Source organism: Gadus macrocephalus, chromosome 18, assembly GCF_031168955.1.
Source record: "Gadus macrocephalus chromosome 18, ASM3116895v1".
NCBI lineage: Eukaryota > Metazoa > Chordata > Actinopteri > Gadiformes > Gadidae > Gadus > Gadus macrocephalus.
In genome coordinates this window covers 18,865,721-18,883,738 of record NC_082399.1, presented here as the reverse complement: position 1 = coordinate 18,883,738, position 18,018 = coordinate 18,865,721, and the positions used below count along the sequence as shown (strand labels likewise).

The window sequence follows — 18,018 nt, the reverse complement described above, 5'->3', positions numbered from 1 at the left end:
TACTATTTTAAAACTAAAGAGGCTGGTGTTTTGTTTGATATCATTTATTTATATTGTTCAGTAGTTATATGCCTACATGAGGCCGTAGCACAGTTAACAGACGAGCTGAGGTGGTGACGTCATCGAGTCTGCTGCTGTTCCAATTGCAGGTGCGTACTCCCGTCCTCGGAAGTGTGTACTTGAAGACCGGACTTGCCAAGTGCGAACTTCCAAGTCCGCGAGTCCCTAGTTCGCGTACTTGGTATTGAGAAACGGCCATTGACTTCAACGTGGCCGGCACCCCTGACTTGGAAGAGGGCTTTATTTCGAATGACCAATAACTAGCCTAGCCCAAATCATTGACGTTCAGACGCATTTAAATGGTTGCTGGCAGTGACAAGTATATCACACTATTAAACAAGGATAAACGCTATTGATTTTTGCTGATTTATTTCGTATTGATCATAGTCGGTTATTAGTTGGCAGATATATTGAAGTGAATATTTCACGGTGGGGCGGAGCCCTAGTGCCCTCTATTGACCCACCGCCATTGGCGCGACGCATCCTTTTGGTGCTAGGGGCGGGACTTGACGAGCATTACAGACGCGACGTGGTGCTGCGGTGGCAGTATGTTTAACACTTAACGCTCTTAAATAATAATATTCAGAGTCCCGTTGTTGGTGAAGTAAGACACAAGCCTTTACCACGATGCCTTCCTCCTAAATGTTTTAAATATCTTATCGAAATATCTTTCTATTGAGCAGAAAAAATATATAATTATATTCTCCTGTCATGAATTATGAATACAATTATTTTATGATCCAAATGTTTTATAGGGGCTCTGAATGTTGGTTTAGATATATTGCAATTCTATGTACTTTCCTTGACCACAGATAATTTCCTCTTAATTATTAATAACCAAACAAAAAGGGAATTTTTGTGATGAATAAGTATCACATAATTAACTTTTTACAGGGTTGCAACAATTGTTTCTGTTGGACTATTTTGGTTTAATTACCCCAACATATTTCAAGGGGGCAGGATTTCTTTCAAAGCCCTTTCTAAAGCTGTCTTTCTCTGAAAATCTTTTTTCCTTGTTCTGGGGTTGGTCAAAAGCTAAAATGGTGCGGAATAAAGAACTTGCTTGTGTGCTTCAGGTTAAAGCATCTTATTTATAGAGGGTATTGTGTTGAAAAGAAAAACATGCATTCAGTGTGAGATGTGCACTCATCATCCAATCTTTTCGTAAAAATGGCTTTTATTTTCATTTAGTACATTTTATTTTTTAATGATAGAGGTAAAACACCACACGACACACACACACACAGCCTTGACCATAATATGTTGCTCTCGGTCTCTTTGTTGTTTGCCTGCAGGCAACAAGTTCAAGCACAGCTCCTCTCCTGCCTCGTCTGAGAAGCAGCACAGCTACTCTTGGTACCGGAACGCCTCAGAGAGCGACAAGAAGCCCATGGCGTTGACCACGACGCTGAAGACGGAGTCCAAGGGGGACTCCTCCTCTTCCTACGACGCCTGGGACGCCATCATGGGCCTCCCCTCTCCTTCGCAAAGCCAAGCCCCCCGCAACCCCCCTTCAACGCAGTGGGCCTCCAGTGTTAGCGCCACTAGCGGATATGCAATGGGGCGCAGCGGGGCATCGGGCCTGGGCCTGGGCCTGGCGGCGGGCCGGACCAGGGAGCAGCAGAAGGTCCCTTCTCCCCCGCGACCACACAGCCCCGGTGAGAGCGAGGATTTCGGGAGCGATTGGGACATCCCGGTCGAGCCATCGTTGGACCAATCCCAGACCTCCTCTTCCTCGCTTCTCCGAAGCACCAATTGTCGGACGTACAGGAGACCCAACAAGCAGGGTGCCGGGAAGTCATCAGACCCTGGCGGTGTGCCTGCTGCTGGCCCCCCCAAGAACCCGTCCGACACCAGTAATAAGCCAAGCGGCAGTGGGAGGGGCCGGTCCAGGGACTTCACCGTGCTCCACCCTTCCTGCCTGTCGGTGTGCAACGTCACCATTCAGGAGCGAGGGGTGGAGGACTTTACCAGTGGCGGGCCGCCCTCTAGTGGTGGCGTCGCTGGTGGTGGCGTCGCTGGTGGTGGCGTCGGTGGTGGTGGCGTCGGTGGTGGTGGCGTCGGTGGTGGTGGTGGTGGTGGTAGTAGCGATGTAAGCGGTCTTGGTCTCGCTACCTCAGGCAGTGCTGTCGAACTCGCTGAGGCAGGATGGCAGCGTAAGAAGAGTGAAGCGGAGGTGACCAAACCCAGGTACAGCAAACACAAGCATGTTACACAAGCACATATCGGGGATCTTGTTTTTGGTTTGAACAGTTGGTTCATTTCAAGTTTTTAATCTCAAATTACTAGGGATCGACTGATTATCGGCCGGGCCGATTATCGGCGCCGATATTCGCCATTTTGACGCTTATCGGCGCCGATATTCGGCATTTTGACGCACATCGGCATCGGCCTTCGACGGCCGATAACATATCAATTTGGCCCTGATGCAGCCGTGCCTCTCTGTCTGCTGTCACTACTCTGTCTACAGCATTGTCCAACCATACAGCACCATCTGATTGGTTACACGCAGAGCCACGACGGACAAAAAAAATCTCAAACAAAGTGTTTTGGCTATTATTTTTACTTAAAAAGTGAAAACTGCAATGGTATAAACACCAAAACTGAAATAGTAAAAATACTATAAATAACTATGAACAAATAAACTAAAATAAGTAAAATTACAATAACAATGTGAAAATAAACAAATAACTATTTACATGATTCCCTCCCTCCCCCTCCTTTCTTCTCCGGGTGTTTAGGCATCTTCCAAAATGTTAATAAAACCAAACTCACAAAAGTAAATAAAAATAAAACCACGCACGAGCGCGCAAATCAACCAATTGCTTCACATTCGCACTCTGGGGAAGTGCCTGCTAGCTTACGCACACCCCATGCGCATTTGTTTTCTCAACCATACGTGAGACGGTGTTTGACATGCTGGATATCGTCAGAAAGGTATTTTCATTAGCTATTAGGATATCTAAGGCCCGTCCCCGACCCTTGCTGTCTGCTGGTGTAGCTGTCAATCAAAGTATACATGCCCCGTTTTGATAGTGATCGCCTCATTGGCTTGTAAGGCTTGTAAACAAGGAAGTATTGGTCTCACAGACATGTGCGAGGGCTCTATATCACCATGAGACCCTGACGAACACAGTGGGTTCCATGAATCAGACGACAATAGCGGAATTCAAACCCTAAATCGCAGTTTTCAACAAAAAAACATTGCAGCGTTTCGGTTTTCTATTTTTCGGCTGCTTTGTATAAGATGGCTTGTGCATATACACAATGTAATTAGACTAAAATAATATTGATATTCAATTTCTGTGGACTCTTATGAACATTTGAAGACCTAACATGAAGTATCAACTAATTGCTAAGGTTATCCACAACGACGATAAAGTTAGAATGGACCAAGGGAGGGTGAGGGGGGCTATTTTGACCTAAGACTAGGGCTGTCAAGCGATTAAAATATTTCATCGCGATTAATCACATTAATGTCATCGGTAACTCACGATTAATCGCGATTAATCGCAAATCTTTTTTCTATGCTAAATATCCCTTGATTTCTTTGTCCCATTAATTGTTCTCATTTTAATGCCCTAATCAACATGTAGAAGTGCATCGGCTTGCCTTGTGCAAATGTTTTTTTATTGATAACAACATTGGCATATGCCAGTGGTTTTCAAACAGAATTTCGATATCATTTAAAATTCCTTCAGAATCACAGTTTTAGTTTCATACCGCTTCCTTTTCAGCTGTTTTCATTGAAGACGTCAGCCCATTCTGATTCACCTACTTCTAGACATCGTAACTCATTCCTTTTTCAACCGTTTACCGTCTTTCAAACCATTAAACAAATCTGCACACTTGTATCTTCAATACTATCTAAACGGAATTTTGAAAGCCTTTATACTTTTTTCAGAATCACAGTTTTAGTTTCAAACCGGCACCGTTTTCAGTTGCTTATAATAATTTAGGTCACCATAGCAACGCCGGTAAACAAACCCCGCCGAATATTCGAATCTCTGGACTGAAAAGCCAGATCTGATTGACTCAGAAAATTCAGAGTCGGGGACCCTGAATGAATCTGTGTAAACTGGCAGTTTACACAGATTAAGATGTTCAAATGTATTTAAAAAAGGTTAAGCTAAAACATGCTGAGATAAAGTTGTTAAATTGTGTCAAGAAATGTGTTGAAAAACGCACAAAGATGTTGTAATGTTTCAGAAATATGTTTAAAATGTTTAAAAAATACGTTTAAAAAATATGTTTCAAACGTTTTAAAATTATGATCAGAGATGTTTAAAATGTGTAAAATAAGTAAAATAGCTTTCAAAACCAGGTATTTAGAACTTTTTTTTTGGGGGGGGCTCATCTGAGATTTTTTTTCTCTGAGGGGGGGCTTACACTTTGAAAACCCCTGGCATATACTGAAAAAAAGCCTATAGTGCAATTAAACGATGAACATACAAACATACTGCCTTGAACATAGCAGTCAGGCTACTGCTTCTTTGTTTTGAGCCAAAGAAAAAAAAAAATCGAGTTCACCAACTAATACTCTTCACTAGAAATGTTCAGTGAAATGATTTTTCTTGCGGTATCAGCTTGGTAGATGGAACAGCGAGGTGTCCGATAGGCGTAGATCTAGATAAGCGGGAATGACCAGCGAAGCTGGGCATCGTGGTGCATGGTGGGAGTTGTTGTCTTCAATCCCCAAGTGCCAAAAAGTCACTTTCTGCCTTTTCTCGGTCAAGACGGCACCAAATTAGAATTTTATTTTATTATTCGACTACATATAGGACCCAATATTCAATACATATTCATGCCTCCAACGGTGAAATGCTCCTTTTAAAGGTTGAATCTCCTCGTGACTGAATGTTTGTAAACAGCGCACAGGCTGTATGCGCGCAGGCTCTATGCGCTCCACTTTTTTCTGTGGAGAACCAGCGCCTTTATTACAGCCGGATTGTTTTCGCCCGTTTCGGCTCCGTGTGGACGGGGCCTAAATCACTATCACATCTCTCCAAACCTCTCCATCTGCAAACAGTTTGGTCACATATCTTCTGGTGATCTCTTTGTGGAGGGTCTTCTTTTGGTGATCTCCTTGAGGAGGGTCTTCTTCTTGGTCTATTTCTTGATTTAGTTTGTGCTCGACAACGCTCTGCTGCCATTGTTTCTTTCAAGGCAGTCGTTGCCTTTGCCTTCGCCTTATCTTATTTTGAAGTGTCCCATCAGATTCCTGTCAGCCGAAATGCTGCAACGTAATTGTTGTCTTGTTGCAGCGTCATGGCAACCGAAAGTCATCGTTTCTGAAAGCCTCCGTCTACCCTGACCACACTGCGAACCCAGCGTTTTCACATTTATCCACCTCCGCGATCGTTTTCGAAAAGCATAATTTTCTGTGTTGCAATTCTCCATTGTGGACGGAAGGGCTAAACGGATAAATATTTATGCGTTTGTAGATTTACCCAGGTTAGTGTGGACGGGGCCTTAGGTTATTAAACAAGTTTGTCGTGTTTCCAAGTGGTGCAGATCTAACATTGTAGCACATTTTGCACATTATGTGGCCTGTGCCACAAGTGTTGCCATATTAGTTAACTCGTTTTATCCTTTTTATCGAGTAAACTGGCTGTCCTCCCTCTGCCATCTCGCTCGCACTGTTTTCTGAATAAGGTCACCACACACACAGCTCGCGGGGCCGTGTTGAATGCTCTGGGGGAGAGACTGAATCACGCGTCTCTTTCACAAAACGGAAAATTCCATAAGAATCGTTCCAACTCTATTTTATTAATTTGGAGATCGTTTGACCCAAGATTCGAAATCGTGAACATAATCCGAATAATTGCACAGCCCTAGTGCCAACTGTAGAGGCTGACTCAAGATTAACAGAGAGAAAATATTGCACTGATTGGCCCAAAGGTGGCGCTATAGCAGCAGTCCAAAAATGCAAACTTTGAACAAACGTATCTCATAACCACTTTGACGTAGAGTCATCAAACCTTGGTTCACACATGCATATCCTCAAGTTGAACAAATATGCCTCAAGAACCTATGACTTTATTTGGATGGATTTACGACTATCTTGAACATTGTTAAAAACACAAAATTCCCTAAGGATCCTAGGTTTTTCACTTGGACAAAGGTCTTTAAGCACATAACGGCTTAGGACCAATGTCTTCAATCTGACATAAAGGGAAGTCTGTACAATAAAGATTAAAGCACCCAGGAGCAATTTACTTCTAAAAAGGGTGTTGTTTAAAATGCGTAAAGACTTGTATCAACATTAAAATGGACTCCTATAGGGACTTCCGGTAAGATGTTGGAGTGAAGTCACGTAATTTTGAGCTCTCTCAACTCGGCGACGATAAACCCTCAAAAATCATAATTTAAACAAATACATTCAATAATATATAGGAGGGAACCAATAAAGAGGCCGGATATATCAAGAAAATCAAGTCAGAAGAAAATAAAAAAGGAGAAAAATTGATCCAAATTCTGACAAAGGAAAGCGGGAAGAGAAGAATGAGGCAGGTGCAGAACCAGCTAGCCTAAATCAACTAATTGACTCGCTAGCACCCATAGTCAAACAACTGGATGAGGTGAAAAAGGAGGTCCAAGAAGTCAAACAAGGGATAATAGATGTGAGGAGAGAAGTAAAGGAAGAATTCGATAGATTCCGGAAAGAAACTGACAGCAAATTCGAAGAAATTAATGCCGACATGAAAACGCAGCATGACCACATGGAGGAAGCCCAAACACGAGTAGCTGAACTGGAAGAATGGCAAGTAGAAGCTAAGAGCGAGATGCTAGCTATGATGGCCCAGACCCTAAAGATGCAGGAGAAAATGACGGACCTCGAGGGGAGGTCGAGGAGGAATAACATTCGCATTTTTGGCATACCGGAGGACACGGAGGAGAACTCAACAAGCAAGTATCTGGAGCGCTTCCTAACCACCGAACTCGAATTACCTAGTGACACTCCACTCCAGATACAGAGAGCACACAGGGCCCTGGCACAGAAACCACCGCCGAACGCACCCCCAAGATCAATGGTAGTTAACTTCCTACAATTCGAGACCAAGGAAATGGTGCTCAGTCATGCATGGAAGAGGAAAATTCACGTGGGAGGGAAGAGGATTTTTTTCGACCATGATTATGCAACTGAAGTGGTCCAGAAAAGAAAAGCATACGGACCCATTAAAAAAATACTAAAGGAAGAACAGATCCGCTTCCAGACACCGCTAACGAGGATGCGCATACACTGGGGAAGCGGAGTCAAGACCTACGATAATGCAGAGGACGTGGCGAGAGACATGAAGGAGAGAGGTTACGAGGTGGATCTCCCGAGAGAAGGCACCGCGACCGCAGAGAGGGAGAAGACAAGAGATCGGGCAGAATGGCAACAGGTGACTCGAAGCAGGACGGGGAGGATGGCAGCGGCTGCTGCCAAGGAGAAGCTGAGGGGGTTTCAAAGGGGAAAATGAGCCTGGCTCGCTGACCCGAATGGATGTGTTAAGGCTCAGTTTGAAGGCCTACAAGGTATGTTAACGGTCCTCTACTAAATACAACGTAACTGACGCTGATTGAGAGAGACTAAAATAAGAGTTGGACTTGACTAGACGGAGGGGAGCCCTACGGAATGGGTTTGATTTTGGTTCTAGGGAGGGGCCCTTTCTGAGAGGAAGGATACCCCCTCAACCTACCAATGGGACTTGGGGGAGACGACATCCCCTTCTTTGGAAGAAGTTTGTGTTTTGTTTTATTGCATTTTATAATTGAATGTTCTGTTTTATTGCACGTTATGCAATGTTAAATGTTCCTTGTATACTCAACCTACTGCTGTTCATGGTGCTTAATAGGGATTTTGATCTAGGATTAGATGGGTACGACTGTTAGAATGGTGTCACTTAATGTTAATGGTTTAAATACCCCCAAGAAAAGGGACAGGGTTATAACTAAATTAAAGAGGGACAAAGCCCAAATTATTTACCTACAGGAGACTCACCTCAACAAAGTAGAACATGACAAGCTTAAGAGATACGGTTATAGACATGTGTACAGTAGTTCGTTTAGGGGAGGTCCCAGAAGAGGTGTGACGATTATGATATCAAATCAGTTACAATTCGATTACGAAAAAGAGATAAGAGATGGGGAGGGAAGGTATATTATTGTGAAAGGGAAGCTCGATAATGTGAATGTTACTCTGGTGAATGTGTATGCGCCCCCAGACTGTGACAAACACTTTTTTAGACTGCTATTTGATGTTATCGCAGCGGAAACTGAGGGTATTTTAATTTGTGGAGGGGATATGAATGTTGTTTTAAATTATAACATGGACACAACGAGCCTTAAAAAAATCGAAAATACAAATATCAAGATACGTAAATACATTATTGGAGGAGATGGGATTAGTCGATATATGGAGGAATCTACACCCACTAGAGAAGGACTTCACACATTACTCGGCGGTACATAAAGTACACTCTAGAATAGATTATTTGTTTGTGGATACAGGTAATGCCCACAGGGTTAATGACTGCCATATAGGAGGTGCAGATGTGTCCGACCATAACTCGTTGTACCTTGACATAGGCATTAGTAACCGGAAAAGAATAACCAATTGGAGATTGAATGTGAGTATGCTGAATAATGAAGAAAGGAAGAACAAAATCAAATTAGAAATACAAAAATATATTACGGAAAACGACAATGAGCTGGTGGAGCCAACGATGGTTTGGGACGCCTTGAAGGCAGTTATGAGAGGCAGATTAATTTCGGAAGCGATTTACGCAAAAAAAATGAAATTAAAAACGTATTCGGAAAATATAGAGAAACTGAGAGAATTGGAAAAAGATCACCACAATTCGGCTGACTTGGATACACAAAAGAAAATTAAGCTTGTAAAATTAGAGATAGAAAAGCATCTAACAGAGGAGATAGAACGGAAGATGCTCTTCTATAAGCAAAGTTACTATGAGATAGGCCCGAGAGCCACTAAACTATTGGCGAGACGGACCCGCAAGCAACTCGCAACCAGTCAAATACATAAAATAAGGGACCCCCTTACGAACAGGTTAATAACAGAGCCAGAGGAAATAGAAAAAACATTCCAGAGATACTATGAGGAATTATATACACAGCCAGAGTCTGCACCAAGAGAGGAGATCAAGTCCTTTTTAAACACACTAGACCTACCAAAGATTGGACAGACGCAGAACGATTCCCTAACGAGGGAAATTTCAATAGAGGAGGTGGTGGAGGCCATAAACAGATTAAAAAACGCGAAAGCGGCTGGGAGTGACGGCTACGCGGGAGAATGGTATAAGGCATTCAAAGACGAACTGTCTCCGCTGTTAGTTAAATCCTTTAATTGGACATTACAAAAAGGCAAAATACCACCATCATGGACAGAAGCAGTAATAACAGTCATACCTAAGCCGGGGAAAGATAGGGAAATATGCGGAAATAATAGACCAATATCGCTACTAAATTTGGATTACAAGTTATATACATCTATCATTGCTAGACGACTGCACGCCTTTACACGGGATTTGATCGACGAGGATCAAACAGGATTTGTGAACGGGCGACAGACGCACGATAACATTAGGAGGACACTGCATATTATAGATCAGGCAAACAAACAGAAAAGAGGCACGATACTGGTTAGCGTAGATGCCGAAAAGGCGTTTGACAGGGTAAATTGGACTTTCCTTTTCACAGTGCTAGAGAAGTTCGGATTCAATGAGAAATCAATACAGATTATCCGGACGCTATATCAACGACCTACAGCTCGAATTAAAATAAATGGAAGCCTATCTAACAAGTTCGATCTACAGAGATCAACCAGGCAAGGATGCTGTTTGTCACCAACCCTGTTCGCTTACTTTATTGAACCATTAGCCCAAGCCATACGCGAAAATAGAAGAATCCAAGGAGTGACAGTGTGCGGAGTAGAGCATAAAGTCGGCCTCTTTGCAGATGACGTCATTGCATTCCTTGAACGGTCTAGTGAGTCGTTGCCAGAATTTCTAGATCTCTTGAACTATCAGGATACAAGATAAATATCACTAAAACCCAAATACTCACCATCAATTATACACCACCAAAGGAGATTAAAGAAAAATTCAATTTAAACTGGAATCTAAAGAAAATAAACTACTTAGGAGTAGAAGTGACTAGAAACATACCAGGACTATATAAGGCGAATTATGATAGAATTAACCGAGAATTATTAAAAGATATACATAGATGGACCACCCTAACATTGGATTTTAGCTCAAGGATTGAATTAATAAGAATGAATGTACTACCCAGACTTTTATATTTGTTCCAAGCATTACCAATAGAGATTCCTCTAACGCAATTCGTAACATGGGACAGGATGATATCTAGATTTATATGGGGGGGTAAGAGACCTAGAGTGAGATTCAGAACCCTCCAGTTAAAGAGGGAGAAGGGGGGCCTGAGTCTGCCCAACCTGAGAGAATACTTCCACGCGGCCCAGCTAAGATATGTACATTGTTGGTGTAAACTAGATTATAAAGCAAAATGGAAAGAAATGGAAAAATCATTTGGAATGTGTCCGATACAGAGTATTATAGGAGATAGAGAAACATTTAAGAAGGTTAGCAATCAAATGGATTCGATCACAAAATTTACCTTGGAATTATGGTTCAAATTACTTAGACATAATAAGGCGGAGAAGGATGCAAATGTATTAAAATGGGTGGCTTTTGATAGCAGTTTTAAATCAGATGGGCAGCGTGGGGGACTCAGACAGTGGGCGGACAAGGGCATTACGGCATGGTGCACACTGGTGAAAAAGGGGAAGATAATGAGTTTTCAAGACTTGAAAACGACATATGACCTGGATTGGCGGGATTTTTACAAATATCTACAGATACGGGATTATTATGGGAAACGGATTGGACAGGAGGTCTCACTAGAAATGAACCAGGTGGTACAAGTATTGGTTGATACATATAAAGGGAACCGGGTCAGGACTATAACTACATTATATAAGGCATTAATGGATGACAAAAGCACAACAGGATATATTAAAGAAAAATGGGAAAGAGAATTTGACATGGAAATACCTGACGATGAATGGGATAATATGTGGGAAAAACATAAGACAACAACCTGTTCACGAGCCTGGAGAGAGTTTTCCTGGAAAAATCGTATACGTTTTTTCATCACTCCTAAAATATCTAATAACTACTCTGAGAAAAGAAAGTCATGTTGGAGGAATTGTGGGTCATCTGATGCTAACCATGCACATATTTTCTGGAATTGTCACAAAATAACAGGGTTCTGGGGAATGGTACATGGGTTAACACAAGAGATCCTGGGATACGAATTTCCTATGAACCATGAGCTGATGTATCTGTATATTTACTCTGAGGATATTGTACATGGAGACTCATATCTATTCAAAATACTTATGGTTGCTGGGAAAAAGGTAATTACAAGGAAATGGGGGGGGTGAGGATCTACCCAATCAGACCCATTGGGTGGACACAGTGGGGGAAATATATATGATGGAAAGACTGACACACAGGCTACGGCTGACAGGACCACAGATGGACAGTAAATGGAGGAAGTGGACCCTATGGCAGTTGACACAGAATTGACATGACAGCAGGTTTTTCTTTTCTTTTCCTTGTTTTTTGTTTTCTATTATTTATTTTATTTATTGTTTAATTTTCAATTATGGTCGTCGATGTTGTTGATGACTTGTATTTGTGTTTGTCTTATTGATGAATAAAAAGAAAATTGTAAAAAAAAAAAAAATGGACTTCTATAACCTTGAGTCCAATTGAAAAGTTGTTCAGAACCAAAATCTGAACAAGGTAGACTCAACATATTTCCAATTAGGGGGTGGCATCTTAATGGGCGTGGCCTGTCACTTTAATCACCAAAGTTCATGGACGGAATGTTTGATTTGAGTGGGACCAAATAAGTGGATGTTGGGGACCAAAGGTCCAACTGCTCATGTAAAATGAAGTTGATTGACAAAACAACATGGCCGCCAGAGGCTCAAAATCGTCCAAAATTAACTTGATGCCAAAGGACATGGTTACCTTAAACCAGGGGTTTTCAAAGTGTGAGAGAGTGAGCCCCCCCCAGAGAAAAAAATTCAGCTGAGCCCCCCCCTTATTTTACACATTTAAAACATCTCTGATCATAATTTTCAAACATTTGAAACATATTTTTTAAACATATTTTTGAAACATATTTGGAACAGCTTGGAACAATGGGGGCAGTGGTTATGGTAAAAACTAAATCGCTATTTTAAACCACTTAAATGGCTAAAAGTAGCCCGACACTTCTTTGGTAGTATAATAAGGGTCTTAACATATAAAACCAGGCATTGAGAACTGTGTACAGATTTGAGAACATTTGAAACATATTTTTGAAACATTGAAACATATTTTTGAAACATTTTAAACGTTATTCTGAAACATTACATCTTTGTGCGTTTTTAAACACATTTCTTGACACAATTTAACAACTTTATCTCAGCATGTTTTAGCTTAACCTTTTTTAAATACATTTGAACATCTTAATCTGTGTAAACTGCCAGTCGAATCAGATCTGCCTTTTCGGTCCAGGGATTCTACTATTCGGCGAATTTGTTTACCGGCGTTGGTGACCTAAATTATTATAAGCAACTGAAAACGATGCCGGATTGAAACTAAAAATGTGATTCTGAAAAAAGTATAAATGCTATCAAAATTCTGTTTAGATAGTATTGAAGATACAAGTGTGTAAATTTGTTTAATGGTTTGAACGATGGTAAACGGTTGAAAAAGGAATGAGTTACGATGTCTAGAAGTAGGTGTATCAGAATGGGCTGACGTCTTCAATGAAAACAGCTGAAAACGAAGCGGTACGAAACTAAAACTGTGATTCTGAAGAAATTTTAAATGATATCGAAATTCTGTTTAGATATTATTGAAGATACAAGTGTGTATATTTGTTAAATGGTTTGCACGAAGATAAACGGTTAAAAATTGATTTAGTTATGTTACTTCTACAGTTGAAGTACGACTGATTTGAATCATCGACTTTCAGTTTTTTTTTCGGGTTTATTTTTCTCTCACGTCGCGCCCCCCCCCCTGAAGTACTCTGGCGCGCCCCACAGTTTGAAAACCAATGCCTTAAACCAATCATCAAACTTGGTGTAGTCAAACGCACATGGGTCAAGATGAACCCCTCCAAATTGTATCTATATCGGGCGATAGGCAGAGCTATATCAATTAACTGAAAATGCAGACTTTGGAAGGACATATTATCTGACCTTTTTCTTCTACAGTCATGAAATCCTGTAGACATTTGTATCTCCTCATGGTTGAGCAAATGTTCCTAGGATACCCAGAACCTGTAGCAAAATGGCGGCTGGACGTCCAAATTATCCCAACCAATGATGGGTGACTAGAGGCGGGGTTAACCTGAGTCAATCATCCCCATCTTGGTGTATTTAAAGAAGCATAGGTCATGGTTAACCAGGCTAAACTTAATCAAAATAGGATTATAGGGGGCGCTGAAGCGATCAATTGAAAACTTTAAAGAATCATAACTCCTCATCCTTTTGACGTATGGTCACGAAATTTTGTTTGCCCATCAACGCATTCAAGCTGACATATTCCAGCGTTACCAACCGTATGCAAACAGGTCTTAATTGTCTGCGTCAGGTTCTTAATGGTCTGTCTGGGTCTTAATGGTCCGACGGGGTCTAATAGGTGGGCTTTAGGCCTGGTACCCGTAAAATGCTGCTTGCAGCTTTAATATTAGTTTTGTGATCGTTTGACGCTAAAATCAAAATCGCAATAAATATTTTATGAATCGCCCAGCCCTACCTCAGAGGTGAGTTTCTAGCAAGTAATAATTGGTTCTCTTTCGCTGTACTTCAGAGAGGGGGCGTGAAATTCTGGAGGTTTTTGGGGCCGTCCATCTTTCTCAGAAATGGAATTTACTTTTTGAGTCTTATATCCATAGTGATGAACTCTACTATGGAGTGTGTTACAGGGTTTCCAACGGCACTTTACAGTTTAGGCGGCCGCCTGATCAACACACGCCTGCCGCCTTAACTACATTTATTTATTTTTTTGTAAATATTATATAAAAGTATAAAATATTCTAAACTTCATTCACTCTCTGTTTATAGATCAAGAAAGACTTGCGGCCTGGCAGCCTGATTGAACGGAGTATAGCCTGTAGCAATGCTATACGTCAGCTCTGCCATAAGAACTGTGATCCCTTCTTAAGGCGCGGGTGCGGCAAGAATCAGATTAAAAATGGAAAACTGAATCTAGGGAATATCTGAATATTCTGGTACTCCCTACTAGGGATCGACCGATATATCGGTCGGCCGATATTATCGGCCGATATTCGCGGTTTTTACGTGTATCGGTATCGGCCGATACGCGGCTGATTTTCGCAGATTTTTTATTTTTTATTTTTACTTGTTCTACCTCACCTGTTTTTAATATTTGTTAAATATTGTTCATCTACTTGTTCTTACTTGTTCTACTTCACCTGTTTTTACTATTTGTTAAATATTGTTTTTTATATTGAAGTTCAATAAATGTTCCTTAAAAAAAAAATAATAATAAAGAAAAAAAATCGGCTCAAGAAAATCGGTATCGGCGTATCGGCTAAGGCTGAGGAAAAAATATCGGTATCGTATCGGCCCTAAAAAAATCGGTATCGGTCGATCCCTACTCCCTACGGTCTGCTGACCATAGTTGCGAGCAAACTCTTTACAAAAACGTATGAAAGGTGTTAACCGGACGTTCTTAATCCCTAGTTGGAGGGAAGCAGAAGCCATCTTGTATTGACCCGTTTATTCCTCCTCAGGGTGAGGCCTGCCCAGAGCAAAGTGAAGAAGGACGCCAAGAAGGACCTGTTTGGGTTTGACGACCCCGACGTCCAGCAGGGAGCCGACCACAGCGACCAACCAGCGGGCAGCTCCAATTACAAGATTAAATACTTTGGCTTCGACGACATGAGCAACAGCGACAGCGAGCATGATGAGGACCCTGGCGAGCACGCCATGCTCTCCAAGAGGAGGAAGAAGGCCAAGAGCGTCATGGAGTTGGACATGGTGGAGTCCCCGGTCTCCATGGAAACACCCGTGGACAGCCCGCCTGACCCCTTTGACAGATGGAGGGCCCTGGAGGAACTGGAGGCTAAGGAGAAGAAAACCACAGAGACCCGGCGGCCAGACAGAAGTATGGGAACAGGTTAGTACCAACACCCTTGTACAGTGCTGAGGGGCCGGGAGGCTGAGCTGATGTTAACTCTGTTGATTCAGAGTGGGCTTCAGAGGTATGTGATGGCGTTTCACGGTGGAGGTTGGCCAGTCCATTCAGTGTGTGCATACAAACACACTTTGTGCTTAACAGACTTCCATGAGCACCAAGTTGAAGAACCGACATTCCATTACAAACTAGTGTAATGCCATGTACTCACAATTACCAGTATACACAAATGTCTATTTATACCACCTTTCCACTAAACATTGTCCATGTTGAGGAAGGGAGCTGCTTCCCTCACTCATTTTTAATAAACTTACTGTTAAGCCCCATTTAAGATGCCCATTAGGGTTTTGCCGATGGACGACCGACATCACGATGGAGAGCCACCAAAGTATTTTCTTTCCAAATATTTATTTAAAAAAGAAAATATCTTGTTTGTGTCTATGTTAAATTAAATGGTTTTATATCTATCTAACAAATTATGTTGCAAATAGAAGGTGCGCAGCATCAATACCCTAATTTAAAAAGATTAGTCGGCCAACGCTAACACATTTTTGCCTATTGTAAATTGACATGAGACCTTGTAAACGTTCATAATCCTGCTCTATGCCCTGTGATAGTTTGTTTATCATCATTTCTATTAACTTCTGCGTGGCGCACAAGTGGTCATGAAGATTGGTCGTCTGCCCATCTTTTGCGCGGATCACACATTAGCAGATCTTGCAGCTTCAGTTGTGTCCCTTGGCTGTCCACTCATCAGGTCTAAATCCCAAAAATGTCCATATAGGCGAAGTAGTACCCTTTTTAGCAATCAACGCCATGTTTCAACTCTTAAAGGGTAATTCCGGTGTAAAATGGATTTGGGATATGTTTTGTGTGATAAAGAGTTGAAACGTTCGTTTTGGAACACAAAAAACGCACATGGGCGCTTTCTTCAGTTGGCTGTTTTTAGCAGATTCTATCAAAACGCTATAAGCTTGGAACAATGGGGGCAGTGGTTATGGTAAAAACTAAATCGCTATTTTAAACCACTTAAATGGCTAAAAGTAGCCCGACACTTCTTTGGTAGTATAATAAGGGTCTTAACATATAAAACAAGGCATTGAGAACTTTGTAAGCGTACAGATTGTTTATTAAAAATGACATTTTATACACACAATACCATCAGTAGATCACCCGTCGACGCCATTTTGTTTTCAAGACTCGATAGGTAGATTGACGAACACAGAGATTGTGACATTCGCCAGCAACACGCAAGCTCTGTGTTCGGCAATCTACTTATCGAGTCTTAAAAACAAAATGGTGTCGACAGGGCTACTTCTAGCCTTTTAAGTGGTTTAAAATAGCGATTTAGTTTTTACCATAACCACTGCCCCCTTCGTTCCAAGTTTGTAGCGCTTTGATAGAATCAGCTAAAAACAGCCAACTGAAGAAAGCGTCTATATGCGGTTTTTATGCTCCAAAATGAAAGTTTCAACTCGTTATCATACAATCATATCCCATATCCATTTTACTCCGGCATTACCCTTTAATTGGAAGCTACTTTTTTTGGTCTGGTCTTGTGTGTATTGCTGAGTACATTCTGACCTCATGTTCCGTGTGTTGTCAGACTCCCTGGCAGAGAGCCTCAGGGTGGCCCAGGCCCTGCTCTCCCCAAGGAGGCCAGCCAGCAGCAAGCAGGCTGACAAGAACCAGGAGAGCCACCGACGCATCTTCAAGAAGGTCAGGAGCCTCGTCCTCTCAGTCCATCCCAGTGCCATGATCCCCCTCTTCAAGAACATGGCTCACCAACTCAAATGTACTTTATTCCCCCTCCATCGTCTGGATCAGATGTTTAAGTCTGAATCTAATGTCTGGACTAAAATATGTAGTTGGGACTGCAAAATCAAAATCACTTTATTTTCATCTTTAACCTCAACTCCTATCAGGTCACATTAAATAACGACACCTTCACTGTCGTTTTTGAAATAAGTTTGGAGTCCAAGTTGGATGGTTGGTTCACTTGCTCTTTACAGCAGAACTAATCAGCATAGTCTAGTACGCCATCGTGGCTCTTCGTTTTAGCCATTTTCCCAAACTGTAGGAAAGTGTCACAGCCACGCACACACGCACGCACACTGACACGCCAAACCCCTACCTCTCTTCTGCTTTACTAAAAACGTACCGTTCCGAACCGTCACACTGATATGAACCGACCTGTGAATTTTGTGAACTGTTCCTGTACTAATATATTGCAATAATATATTGCACGGATACTGCATTTTTTTTTTTTAAGTTTTTCGAGCTTGGGTGTTTCGTCTCTCAGTTGAAAAATTAGTTTTCAACACTTGTCATTCATTCATGGGCAATGGGGAGCACCAGTGCTCATGACCTGCATCTGAATGACCTCTTTAAGTCACCTTTTGGTTTTAAGAGCCGGTGAATCCCCAATGCTGTAATTTTCTTTGTTGCTTTAAACATGGCTATGTCTTTTGGTATCCTCGACAATAACCTATCTGGTAATCTATGCCATTATCTCACTGGAAAGACTGTTATTGGGTGAAGACGGGATGAAGATCCTTTGTTTTTGCCAGTCTCCCCAAAACAGGATGGTTTGCTGAAGTGCCTGCTCTTTAGAGCGTCTGATAAAATGACTAAATGCTCGATGCTTCTCTGTGTCTTTCCCTACCGTTCTCAGTGAGGTGGTACAGGACAGCTCCCAGGTGGGCAA

General features: G+C 41.8%; 1 protein-coding gene across 1 annotated transcript in view; it reads left to right on the top strand.

The window, feature by feature from the left end:
* Positions 1 to 18,018, top strand: part of LOC132446482 (wings apart-like protein homolog) — a 91,288-nt gene that overhangs the window by 22,015 nt on the left and 51,255 nt on the right. The window contains exons 3-5 of the mRNA XM_060036797.1: positions 1,356 to 2,250; positions 14,908 to 15,293; positions 16,918 to 17,030. Of these exons, the coding sequence (XP_059892780.1) occupies positions 1,356 to 2,250; positions 14,908 to 15,293; positions 16,918 to 17,030 (1,394 nt within the window). The remainder of the gene's footprint in view (positions 1 to 1,355; positions 2,251 to 14,907; positions 15,294 to 16,917; positions 17,031 to 18,018) is intronic.